Consider the following 14016-nt stretch of genomic DNA (forward strand, 5'->3'; position numbering starts at 1 on the left):
GCCAGGCAGAAACCAGAAAGAGCAATGCTGGATTATGACGACAGTGTGCAACTGGCATTTGTTGGATGAACAGATAAAACACATGTGAATTAATGGCAAAATGATTCAACTCATTCATAGCTGTAATTGTTTCACACAAATAACCAAGGAAGAAACTGCCATTATACACACTGTATCATAGGCAATGTTAACTAACAGACCAGAGATTTGCTTTAAATTTAAGAGCCAATGTATAATCAGGAAATATCCCCCCAAAATTTATTATGTTACAATATACTTGAGTTATTTTACTAACATTTTGCTAATAGTTTATTTTACTTTACTTTATCTTTTAAATCTTTTATATGATACAGGGTCTTGCTACACAGTTCAGACTCATAGTGAACCTCCTGTCTCAGCACCCCCAGTGCTAGGATTACAGGCATGCACCACTTAATACAGTCTAACTTTATAATGACCATAGGACTACAAATAAATACAAGTTACTGTGACTGAGAGTTTTAGGTGCAACTATTTTTTTTAATGTTTTTGAGAGAAGATCTTGTCCTATTGCTCACGTTGACCACAAACTTGCAATCTTCCTGCCCTAGCCTCCCATTTTATATTTGTAATATATTAAGTTTTATATTTTCTCAGAACTGTGCATTAATTTTTTAAAAAGCTCAATTTAAAAAAGTAACACTGGATGCCAGCAGGTGCAATCAAATGAACCAGATAATACTAATTATTCATCAAAAATGCTAGATAAATAATCCAAATGTCAAGCAGATTTAACATCAAGTTGGCTGATGGATTTGTTTGAGAAATAGTATGACAATGCTTTAACCATAAAAATATGTAAGCTTGTAAGATGGTTAATGTATCCCATAGTTAAATGGTAGTTCATATAGCATATCTAATACTAAAAATTCAAATTCTGAACAAGGACTGGGATATAGCTTAATGGTACAGCGTAAACTTACCTACTACACATGAGGCCTTTGATTTGGTCTCAAACAAAAGAAAAAGAAAAAAAAAATCCCAAATTTTGATCGAAGTGCCTACCCAGTCAGGGAAGAACAGCGGTGTGGCACAAGGAGCATACAATACAGACTGGGTGCTCTGCCTCCCTCTACAGAGCTCGCCTGAACCCTAGACAGCCAAGTCCTCTGACAACCCTAGAGAAGCTCCACCGCAAAGAGTGGACCAAAGGTAATTTTAAGATGCTTAGGTGTTATGGCTAGTATCTAGACGTGCATAGGCGGCGCTTTCGAGACGGACTGGATCATGAGCGTGTGACACTGGATTGGTCCACAGATGGTTCAGCGTAATTCTGGGTGTGGATGATGGATTTATGGAAAAGGGAAGACCTACGCTGGGTTTGGGTGGCACCAGCCAACAGGCTTACTGCCTAAATGGAATGAAAAGGGAAAGAAGGGAGGTTGCTTCCTGTCTGCCTTGCTGTGGACTGTCTCTCCGCTGCCATGCCACCCCACCTTGGAACCAGCCAGCTACAGGCTGGAACACCTACAGACTGTGAACTAAACCAAACCTTTCCTCTTTTATTTTGTGGTGTTGAGCATTTTGTCCTAGCAATGAAAACACAACTAAGACATCAGGCAATATACAAATTTTCAAGCCATCAGCCACCTCGTTTACCTTGTACAATACCCCAAGGGTACTGGCGAGCTTTGACCATCTTATTTCCAACTTTTACCTCATCCATACTTCCCACAACAGCAAACGGCAAATGTTCCTAAAAATGAACCATGATATCAATTGAACTCATCATGACATGCCAATGTGACAGCTGACCAACTAAAAATGATTTTTCTAAATGGCAAATCTATTACAATCAAATAACTTGCAAAGTCTCAGATTTTAAAACTTGGTTTTGGATATATACTAGAAAAAAAATAATTACCTACTAAAAAGAAAATTATCTACTGATCATCTTTGACATACAAGGCACTAGCGCTACTGGGAATACAAAATCAGAGAATTTTAGCATAGGTGTTATTTCCTCACCTATGCTATGTATCTTAAAAGATAAAGTCTATGTTTAAGAAATTATACACATTACAACAAAACAATGTATCTGTATTTACTGTCTATAGACATATGGTTCTAATACAAAAGTATATAAGAAGTGATCAATACATACAATGAATGTTAAAATTAAAATATTACAGTAAAAGATATGTTGTTATTAATCCCCTCAAATATGCCTCATTTTGAATGTTCTTGCCACTTTTGTAAACAGTTCTGAAGTCCTCGACAGTGAGTCTTTATAAGGTGTGACCAATATTACCTTGTGCCATCCAACAGAAAGACATATTCTTAAAAACACCACAGTATATCCTCAGTCGCCTTCTTCACCAGATCTGGACCATGCAACATCTGACTCTTTTCCAAAGTTAATTATTGTGAAAGGTAAATGTTTTGAATTGATTCAGGATATTGTGATAGCCAAAGAGATTCGCAATAGAGGATTTCTAGGAGCCGGAGAGATGGCTCAGTAGAATAAGTGCTTGCCTGGAAGGCCTAAGGCCCTGAGTTCAATCCCCGGTTCCGCCAAAAAAAAAAAAAAGGATTTCTAGACTGCTTCAGAACATGGTAAAAATGATAGAACATAAGTGTGAAAAAAGAAAAAGGCTAGGAACTAAGTAAAGTTCTTTTTAAAAGTAATGTAAGGCTATGGTAAGATTTACAGTTCCTCTGATTATCAAAAGTAGATTGGTAAATATGTATTAGTATTAATATAAAAATAATAGCTTCATATAAATTTTTCAAGAATCCATGAATTATATTTATACAACGTGAGCATTTAATGGATATTGGTACCTATAATTATCATCATCATGTAAACTTATAGGCATGATATAAACATTTTTAATTTATTATAATGAAATTCAATAAGAAGAATGATGCAGTGTATAAATGTTATGGTAGTTCTTATTGTGTTTTATAAAACTAGAAAATTTGTTTTACCAATTTTAATAGCATCTAAAAGGTGAATCTCCCTGATTTACCAATAAGTAATTGATTATTTTCATATAACATCAAAATTAAGTTAGATTTTAAAATATACATATTTTTTAATTTCAGGAATATAAAACATAGAATAAAATGAACATAAATCTACAGCTTAAGAAATAAAATATTTCCAGTAGAATTAAAGTCCCCCTTTCCACTTAAGTTATATTTATATATGTGGTAACTTCATTTGAAACAAGAATTTGTAGTCTGAAACAAAAAAAAAAAAAGAATGTAAGTGTGTTTGAAGTGAGGGGGATATTCTTTTGGGAGGGGAATCAACAGCAATGTATCTTTCAGTATAGTAATTTTTTTAAGACATAACTAAGCATTTATCATATTTTTGGATCAGTCATAAAAGTCCCAAACTGATGTCAGCAAAGGCAATAGAAACTGAAAGGAGGAGATCATTAGGACAGGAAGGTATAAAGCAAACTAGACAAGGAAGGATGGGATTTACTGGAGCAAGCAGAGTGGGAAGAGGCAGCGTAGAGAATGAGGTCCTACGTAAGATGAATCAGCTCGAGTCAGGGGCTGGACTCAAGTGAGTGTCTGAAGTTGAGTATCATATAGAAGAAAAGTCTAATTAAAAACCCTAAGTGATGGGACAGTGAGATAGCTTAGGGGACTAAGCACCTGCTTAGGCAAGCACAGGGACTGGGATTGGATCCCTGGCACCACATGCTGTGCCAGCCCCACCCTTGGGTGTGCTGAGCTGGCCACCGAGTCCAGGCATGGTGCCACACGCCTGTAATCCCAGTGCTGGGGAGGCTGAAAACAGGAGGTTCACTACGAGTCCAAGCTGAGTAATGACAGCTTGCACCAAATACACAAAAAATAAAAAGTGTAAGTACTATATTTACTAGTAACTGATATTAGTTTCTTAGTTGTATCTTTCTGAAAATAATTACAGAACAGTACAAGAAATAAAATTATATATAAAGACAATTTAATATGTAGGAATCAAGACCTCTTTATTTACATGTTAGATTGTTACAGATTTACTTTAAATTTTTTAATAGGGTATGAAAAATTAAAAAGGAAGGAAAGGGAATGAATATATGGTAACTAGATGTTTATGGACTATTTATTTCTGTAATTTTCCAGTCAGACACATCACCAAGGGTATGCTATTCAATCCTCATAACAATACTTGTGATGAGCACTATCGACCTAATCTTGTAAGCTATTAGTCTAAGGGAAATTAATAACTCCCACAATCTCCAAGTCCCAAAACCACAACCCTTCAAAATACGAGACGCTTACGAAATGTTACCACATTTTTCATGAGCAAAGTAAAATAAAGACCTTGGTTGTCTTAGTTACATTAAGTTAAAAGTCAGGTGGATGTTTCCCAGGTCACTGACTTGGCAGAAGGTAAGACTAAATACCAGCTTCAAGATACTCATCAATACATGAGGCCCTGCAGCACTCCATAGTAAGCTGCACAATCTTCCCATTTGTTCGAATAGGAGAGGCATCTTCCCAAGCAATTAAATACAGTTCCATAAAAGATATGTCTTAGTCTCACCAACGTAACTTTATTTAGGTGAAGACATGCTTCAAAAATACCCTTCCAATTTAAAATAAAATGTTTCATTCCCTGTCTGGGATGTTTGAAATCGTACCTTGCTGGGAGTCTTTCTGGAAGACCCATGTAGAAATACATTACAGTTGTTACCCTCGCACACGATCCCCAGTGGATGTCCCAGCCTGGTTGGTCGACCACCCTACCATGACCATACTATACTTTATATGCATATATATGAATCTAATTCACTCATTAGACATGACAAAGATTAACAACTAATAAGTGGAACAGATATAACAGCACACTGGAATAAAAGTTACATGAATGTGGTTTCTCTCTCAAATCTTACTGCACTCACCCTTCTTGTGATGATGTGATTTGATAAAATACCCAGGTGAGGAAATATCATCATACCATTCAGAATGGTACATGATGGAAAAGTTATGGGCTATCATTTCTGGAATTTTCCAGTTAATATTTTCAGTTTATAGTTGAACATGGTTACCCATATAAATGAAATCTCAGGAAGCAAAATCCCACATCAGGTAGATATGGGAGCAGAAATGGTGGTCATAAACAGCTTTATTTTCTGGTCAGAAGCAAACAGCATTCCAGGAGGAGCTTACGTTCATTGTGGCACTGATCTTGGCAATGGTCTCATCGTCTGCTGGGAACTGGTATATCTGGACACCATTACTGACCAACTCACTCATGAGCTTAACTTTAAACGTCTGTAATTCACTTTTAGAAATTGTATCTGCTTTGGCAATCACTGGTATAATATTCACCTATTAACAAGAGAAAAGAAAACACAAAATCTCTTAATTGAGGATCTGTTTTCAATCCCATAGTTATTATTCACACCAGGCAAAACCATTCAGTCACTGATAATAAATTTCCTTACCCAAGATCAGGACCTTGAGAACTACAGTACAGCTTGCTGTACTGTAAAGAAAAGCTTCCTGGAACGCCACTGAGTCCATTCATTTAGGCAGCTTCCATGGCTGCTTTCCATTTACACAGCAGGGATGAGTCGCTGCCGGAGACCTATGTAAGGCCTGGACTTTACCGTCTAGTCTTGTGCAGACGTGGTACATATCCCCCGACCCTGGTAAGCCCTGGCTACTGCTCTCTCTCTCTCTCTCTCTCTCTCTCTCTCTCTCACACACACACACACACACACACACACACACACACACACACTCACTACAATGATTTGTCCAAATGTGTGCTTTTAAAAAGAAAGTTCTTTTTAGAGTCACCTCTCAGTCAATTCCAGGCTTATGAGACTGACGTGCTGCCGGCTGCACGAAGAGGGCATGTAATTTTAGGCTTAAATATCATTTTTCATGCTTGCTTTGGCAGCATATATGTTAAAAAGTCCCTCTTTTTCTACTCTCACCCTTGGTCTCTTATAATTCAGTGACACATATAATCAGTAAAATGTAATAAAATAGATAGATGAAATTATCAACTAACGTACTAGGAATATTTATGTCTGAGTAACCCAAGCACCAAGTGGTTAAGGTAACTGATTTCTTGGTAAAACTGGGCAACAGATGACCATTCTTTCTGCTTGTCTCAGCCCTGACTCCACCCGTCAGCATGCCGTCGCCAGGGACACCTACCTGGGTGGTACAGGAAGGGAACTCTGCCAATACCAACTCAAAGTGTTTCTGACACAAAGGAATAACTTCTTCAGAAGTACTAACTCCCATCACTGCCAGGAAGGAAGGGAGGTGGGATTGAGAAGACTGACTTACTTAATAAATCTAGTTTTGTAAGAGATTAATGTCCCACAAAAGATTGATGCCTTCACAACTTGGGATTTTTTTTATTTTTCAATCAAAAACCTTAGGTTAACCAGTCACAAGTGTCAGGGAGAATGGTATGGCTTGTGTTTAGAGGTCCTCCCAAAGCCTCATGTGGTCACAGTGGAACTTTTCAGAGGTGGCTGGGTATAGAGTGTGTAATGTTTGGATTAAGTGCATGATTACTAGATTAATCCACTGATTGCTCTGACGTAGTTCTGAATGTGGGTGGAAGACCCTTCCTAGATGTGGGCGCTACCTGCCCTAAGGGCACATGGCCTAGACAGACTGTAAGGGACAGAAAGAGGCTGCTGTTGTCACTTGCTGCTGCTTTTTGCTGCTTTGCTGCCTTCTACCCACCAGGAACTGCTTTCCCCCATGATGCTCCTCTGCCCTGCCACTCTGCCTTGGAGTAAACCAAGTAACACACTGCTGCAGGCTGTGAGCTACGGTAAACCTTTCCCCTCTAACTTTAGGTCTCTGGTATTTTGTCCCAGCAATGAGAAAATGTAAGGTAGAGAGTGAGATCACAATGCAATTTTCAGAATAATAAGAGTAAAAGTAATACTTCTAATTTCTATTCTGTTGTTAAATTTTCCTGTTTTCTTCAGTTTTGCAGATTCAGTGTATTTATTTGGATGTACTGGCTTTCCATATGCCCCAAATGAGATAACCATTTTTCCATCTCTGTATGAAATTAATGGTAGAAAAATTTCCAACAATCATGATAAATAAGTCACATGTTAAATTATTTACTATACATACAGATTTTGATGCCAAGTCCTTGATTTCAATATTCTATATTTAGATATTCAATGAAATGAGCCAAGTGATTAACCAGTAATTACTTCCACAATAAACTGTAGGAGATTGGCTGTTAAACATCACTGTTTACATGTCTATCAGAGGGAAGGAAAAGAAACAGATGTTGTCAAAGATAGTCATGTGCTCCATTTGCATAAGATAAAGTAACTTCCTATGTCTAGTAGACAAGTAATTGACATTAGGAACTGAAGACAATGGCCTGGAGGAGGCTGGGAGAAATAACTTTATTCAGTGCTCTGTGCAAAACAGGATGTCTCTGCACCTGCCAGGTGGCTTGTAGGTAACAGCTGCCTCTACAAAAATACATAGTACTGTATATCCATATATTAAGTGCCAAATCAAGTAACTGAGGTATATCTCAATTTTTTCCTTAAACATACAAAAATACTAGTTGTAATATTCTTATTTGGTTTGTACAACAGAAAGCTAAAGGAAGGATTATGATAAAGGAGCCCCAATTTCAGTTCTCCCCCAACAACTGAATAAAGCAGAAAAGGGTAGATGGCAATCAAGTATAAGAATGATGTAGATGATCTTTCACTGTAACCACAAAACATTTCATTGTTGTTTGAATTAAATACAGTACTGTTAGAAAGGTCATACTGTATTATCTCTTACACCCTTTGGTGGTATGTACTATGAATTTAGAGACAGGTATTGTGAGAGTCTACAGGGTGGAGTGTGGGAAAAGTGCTCATTTTCTCTTCCGCTGGTTCCTGAACACCCCTGCTAAAGGAGCATGTCTGCAACACCAGTTTCATCAAATTTTGCTAAATTCCAGGGACTGTGCTAAAAGTAATACAATCTATTGCTTGGGCTTCACTATAGCCTGTACACTTTCCATCTCCATTTTTATTGAGAAGCAGAACATCGCAAACCCCTTACGTTTTAAATACTACCTTATACAATGAGTAGGTAGGGTTATAAAGTTGAATTTCTCATGCCATTCATGATTATAGGACATTTTTCTTTTAATGCAAGATAATAACTAGTCTTTACCCATCTTTTAAACAAATTTAAGAATCTGAAGTGAGTTAATGAACAGATACTTTTAAATAGCTCTCTGAATTTATACATAGTTCTTTGGCTCAAAAAAAAAAAAAAAAATCAAAAGTAGGTTTCTTGGTCTGGTCCAAATTAAAATACATGTCACTATTTCATGGAATGAAGTGTTACTCCTTCATCTTGGCCAGTGAAGTGCTTCTTACTTAACAGTATCATGAAGTGAAATCAGTGTCAAATAAATCCTGCATAAAAAATGTACAGAATACCCATGATCTGGAATGCAATTTAATCACTATAAAAGGAGCTAAAATTTTATGTTGCTTCTTTGCATCTCATTTTCTATACTTAATTACTCTAGAAAATAAGATATAGCCTTGTCAGATGTTATAAAGAGGTATAGAATAAAAGCTACTATAATTAGTATATTTGGTTCCTATATAACTACAACTATATATAAGTATAACTATCTATCTATCTACTATACATATCACAAAGATAATTTAACAGTTCACAAACACATTGAAGTCCAGTAAGTTGATTCCTTTCCTACCCCACCTTGCTGTCCAGGTTTTTCATGGTTAAGAGGTCAAGTGTCTTTAGAGAGTGGCCTGTGGGGGTGATGAAGTAGAGGCACACATGGATGCAGGAATCATGGTAGTTGAAGAGGGAGCACTTGATCTTCAATTCTTCTTGGAGATAGGCTTCAAACTGAGCATTTATGTAGTCAACGATGGGTTGATAGCTGAAAAGATCATTATTTAAATATAATGTCACATGTATCCATGCTACCTTCAAAGATATTTGTACAGCTCTCAAGTTTGAGGTATGTATTTTTACCAATTAATAAGCAGGCGGTATTTATGCTAAACAGATAACTTCAGTGACAGAACACAACATCCAGAAGAACACCCATTCACAAAGGTAATATTTCCAACCATAAGGACAACCTATACTTGGAACAGTATCAAATTTATGATTCATTGTTGCATCCATTCACATTGAGTTCTAACAAAAGGACAGACACCTCAAAAAAAAAGGGGGCCGGGAAGATAGCTCAGTAGAATAAGCACTTGCCTGACAAGCGCAAGGGCCTGAGTTCAATCCCCAGTTCCCCCCCCCCCCAAAAAAAAAAAAAAAAAAAAAAAAAAAAAAAAAAAAAAAAGAAGCTAGGAGTCTAATTTGTAAACAAATTGGTACACAGTATATTGTTTAGCTGAGAAAAGGGATAGTTATCAACTAAAGTCAAAAATTGATCCTGTAATGAAGAGCAGTAATATAACAAAGAGGAAAGGCATACAGATTTGGAAAGTACCTAACAGGTAAGCTGGCATGGTTTTATTTTCAGTTATTATAAACAAAGGCAAAGCCAATCCAATCTCTTCCCCCAAGTACCTTGTTCAGATAACTTGTCCCTAGAACATTATTTTTCCCCAGCTGCCTACACTTTTCATTCTTCAGGATGCAAATTAAATCATACTGCACAGGCAGAATGTTAGCATCATTTTAATTAGTCCTTCCTGGGATTCCCTGGACACCTTTGTAATACTGTCACTCCATAGCAGAGCAGCACCTCGTGCAGCTAAGGTACACAATAAAGTGGTTACAACTGAATTGTAGGTTGCCTGACAATTCTAGTCCTTAGGGTCAATCACCTTTTTAAAACCTGTAATATGCCCTGTGTTCTATATCGAGATGGTAAACAATGTGAGGATAAAACTAGTATCTTAGAATTCTGCGTTTTCTGTAAGAACTACATTTCCCTCAACACTTCAAGAACTCATTTCATTACCACAATGATTATGAACACCTGCAAGTGATCCTAAGAAAACCAGTTTAAATGTGACCCAAAAGAATTCTCTTCCCAAAAGAACAGTAAAAATTAATCTTTAAGGAGTATTTGACATAAAAATTCCAAATAAGCTTTTATTAGACTTAAGTAGCCAGTAGAACTTATTAAATAAGCTAAATAATCATGAGTTTCTTTATTCTGAATGCCCTGCTTTATAATTTTCAAAAGTTAAAAACCACAAACATTTACCCTACAAAAATATCAGTCCTTCCAAACAAATTTTCCATAAGTTCCACTTCCAGTAAATAATAGACTTGTTGCTCCAGTGAAAAGAAAGAAACTGACTTAAAAACACCAAAAAGCTCAAAAGGTGGTTAAGAAATTACGTAACCAGGTCAAAACTGAAGAGAAAGAGGAAACCAGAGGGAAGCAGAAAAAAGGAAGGACACTATGGTCAAAGTGCCAAGGCCAATCTGATGCCTGCTTTTTGGTAAATAAAGTTTTATTGAGACACAGCCATGTTCATTTGTTCAGGTATTGTCTGTGACTATACTACTACCATAGTAGAGTTGAGCAGTTCATAAAAAGGTTCTATGTCCCACAAACATTGAAATACTTTCTAGCCTTTTACAGAAAAAGTTCATCAAGCTCTGCTGTAAGAGCATCAATTTTAGCTTTGTCTTGAGATAATTTATCAATCCAGTTTGGGGGATTTCTTCTGCAGGACTCACAGGGTAAGAAGGAGGACAGCAAAGCCCAGGGCTACAGAGGTGGGATTCTAGTTATAGATTCCCTCTCCACAGTGAACTGAGATCCCAAAAGCTTACATTTTCAGGGTAAGGATGAACAGAAATAAAACCCTAATTCCTACCCTCTCCTCAAGGGTCCACAGGAAGGGACAAGCATGGAGTTGCCCGCTGCCTTGGTGTTTCTCCTCTGCTCTCATCCCTGCTAGAAGGGCCCTTGCATAGGGAAATGGTGATTCAAAGCAATACAAAACCCTTCCATCTCCTCAGACTAAATTCCAAATACGGTCTTTTCTACCTTTTCACCAAGCCTCCCATGTGTTCTGGAGGATTGCTCAGCTTCCAGACCTGAGCAATCAACCAGTAACCATGTCATAAAATGAAGTGGGGAAAAGGAAAAGAGAAAAAGCCCCACAAACAACACATCCCTGGGGCTTGTAGCCAGGGTCAGCCTTGCACAAACACTATTTGTAGGAGTTCTCTCGTTCTGGGAACTGCAAGCCATGAAGGAGGTCTGGAATCGCTAGAGTATCTAGAGCCATTTAGGGGCCTCTGTGCCCAGAGGGTACTAGCAAAGTTAAATCCAATTTGTTCAAAGGAAGACATCTTCACTTTAGATCTCAAAGTACCCCTGCAAATAATTTTCAAAGATCATGAAAACTATAATAAAAAAATAAGCAAGTGTATTATAATGTACAATGAATAACCAACATGATGAACAATAAAGTATCCACAAAAATGTTATATATTAGGGTTTCCAGTGACTACAAAACAAAAAACAAATCAAGAACTTCACAATAATGGAAATTAAGTGGCCCTACTAATATGACTATGAATCACACAGAGTGCACAGATTTGAAAAATAAAGTAAAATGAGAAATGCAACAGGTACACTAGACCAAGCTAAAGAGAGAAGTAGCAACTGCAAAAATAATTATTCAGGATGCAACAGACAGGTATAAAACAAAGGATAAAAAATGAATTTAAAAGTGAATGAGCCAAGAGCTTTGCCAGACAGCTCAGTTGTTTAAAGCTTGGGTAAATGCAGGCAGGAGCACAGGACTACGGTTCAATCCCCAGCTCCAGATGCTGTAACAGACCTGCCCTTGAGGCAGCGTGAAATAGCACCCCCTCAAAAAAAAAAAACCTCCTTCTCAAATTAAAAAAAAAAAAGCTCATTTATATACTTCATGGTTATTAGCATATTCAAGGCCCTGGGTTCAATCCTAAACAAAACAAACGAAAAAAGAATCACAATGTCTCTCTAAAGAAAAACAAAATCATAAAAAGTACTTATTTAATTAATAATTTTAGAGAAACACATTTTTTTGCTAGCAAAATAGGAATTTTCTTATTTTACATAAACAAACTCAAACTCAGAAGAACTAAAAACTAAGCAAGCATAACACAAGTAAAAAAATAAACATTTCTTCCTGAGATGAGGACAGGGTAAGGATACCCCGTCAAAATGGACTATTCCGCACAGCATGCAAGTCTTCCACACAGCAGTTCAGCATAAAACATGAAAACTGAAGTCACTCTCCAGCCATAAAGGAGTACCTGGCACCGGGCTCATCCTAGGTACCTGGACAAACCCAACCAGAAGCGTACGACTGTGATCACTGAGGAGGGAAATAGAAGAGGGGATTCCTACACTTTCTTTCACTGGCGTGGAACCACATTTCCTGGGCAGAGTGCCGAGAGTGGTACTGAGAGCCTGAAGGACTCACGAGCTGGTGAGGCACGCCAGGATGGCTGGCTCTGAGGGTAGGATCCTGAAGAGAGAGGGGCTGTACTGATGCACAGCTCTGCATATCTCAAGCTGTGGCAGGCACTGACCTGCAGGAGTACAGTCATGGCCAGCTCCTATGTTACAGATGTGGCAATAGTCACAGAGCAGGATGTTGAAGACAGGATGTTTGCTTAGGGTCAGATCTAAACCAGGTGTGGTGGCACATGCCTGTAATCCCGACAAGGACTGAAAAAGTTCTGGGGAAATGCCTACCTCACATTAGTGGCTCCTTTGAGGACAGAGATGGCCTAGTTCTAAGGGAGAGCTACAGTGGGTCCCATGTGGTCTGTACTAGGTGGCACTGCCACCTTATTGTAACAGAAAATGGCCCCCCAGTTAGTATACTTCAGTTTCTTAGCTGCCCAGGTAACAGTTCCTCTTGCAGTTCTGATTGCTTCTTGTCTCTTAGAAATAGTTGGCCACTATAATGTACATTACATAAGCCAATCCCCAATTGGGGACCAGGGAGATGGCTCAATCCCGAATTGACAAACCATTCTGCTTCGGTAATCCCTCCTTGTTTATTCCATATAAGCTCTAGACTGCCAGAGCTCAGAGCCTGATATTCCGAGAATGACCCTGATCAGCGCCCACCTACATAAATGAGTCTGCCCTCAAGTCTTGGGTATCCTTTCAGTGTTTCTGCCAGCCAGTGCATCATGACATCTCTCTACTGCTTTGTTTACTGATAGAAAACAGTCCAATAAATAAATTAATGGGGAAAAGCAAGTTAAAATTTACTTTAAGTATAAATGTACATAGTTAAATCTATTGTGGATGTTATTCCACAAGACAGTGAAATTAATTCAGTACATCAAACCTACTGACTCTATGCTTAAATTCACTTAAAATACGTTCATTGACATATACTGACTAGCGCTAAGTCAATAATCACCTTCTAAGTGCTTCAGACATTTAAAGCAAGGTCTCGCAGGCCTGTGTCCCTTCTACTAAGCTCTTCTTCCCAGAAGGTCCATATAAATCACTTATTCATATTTAAGGCAGAAGATAGTACTGAAAACCCTCTTATATATCACATAAAGAGTTCCTATTACAAAACTGCTTGTAATAATGAAAATGCATACTATCAAAAAGGAACGAAGTTACTACTTTACGCCAATTCATTTCTCCCTTATCTTATGTCTTAAATCTGATGCAATAATGATAATCTTTATAATATTACAGAAAAATGAGATAAAATATAAATTAAAATTTCACTATCAAAACCTTCCTACAATGCTTAATGTAAGTAGATATTTTAGTCAGAATTTAGCCAAAAAGCTTCATGTACCATACATTTGTCTCCATGTCTTGCATTACTTTTTCATCAACAATATGAGTCCTATATTGGCTGGGGAGACAGCTTGGCAGCAGAAGCCCCTGCCTGGCAAGCACAGGTCCCAAGCTTGGTCCCTGGTACCCCATGCCGGCCCCAGCACACCGTGGGCACACTGTGCCGGCCCCAGCACCAGGCGTACTGGCATATGCCTACAATCCCAGTG

General features: G+C 37.9%; 1 protein-coding gene across 1 annotated transcript in view; it reads right to left on the bottom strand.

Moving 5' to 3' along the window:
- Sept10 (septin 10) overlaps positions 1 to 14016 on the bottom strand; it is a 59857-nt gene that overhangs the window by 14728 nt on the left and 31113 nt on the right. The window contains exons 4-6 of the mRNA XM_023717376.1: positions 8743 to 8841; positions 5173 to 5334; positions 1630 to 1735 (exon numbers count right to left, since the gene is read on the bottom strand). Of these exons, the coding sequence (XP_023573144.1) occupies positions 1630 to 1735; positions 5173 to 5334; positions 8743 to 8841 (367 nt within the window). The remainder of the gene's footprint in view (positions 1 to 1629; positions 1736 to 5172; positions 5335 to 8742; positions 8842 to 14016) is intronic.

This window comes from Octodon degus, unplaced genomic scaffold, assembly GCF_000260255.1.
Source record: "Octodon degus isolate 3935 unplaced genomic scaffold, OctDeg1.0 scaffold00052, whole genome shotgun sequence".
In the NCBI taxonomy this organism is placed as follows: Eukaryota; Metazoa; Chordata; class Mammalia; order Rodentia; family Octodontidae; genus Octodon; species Octodon degus.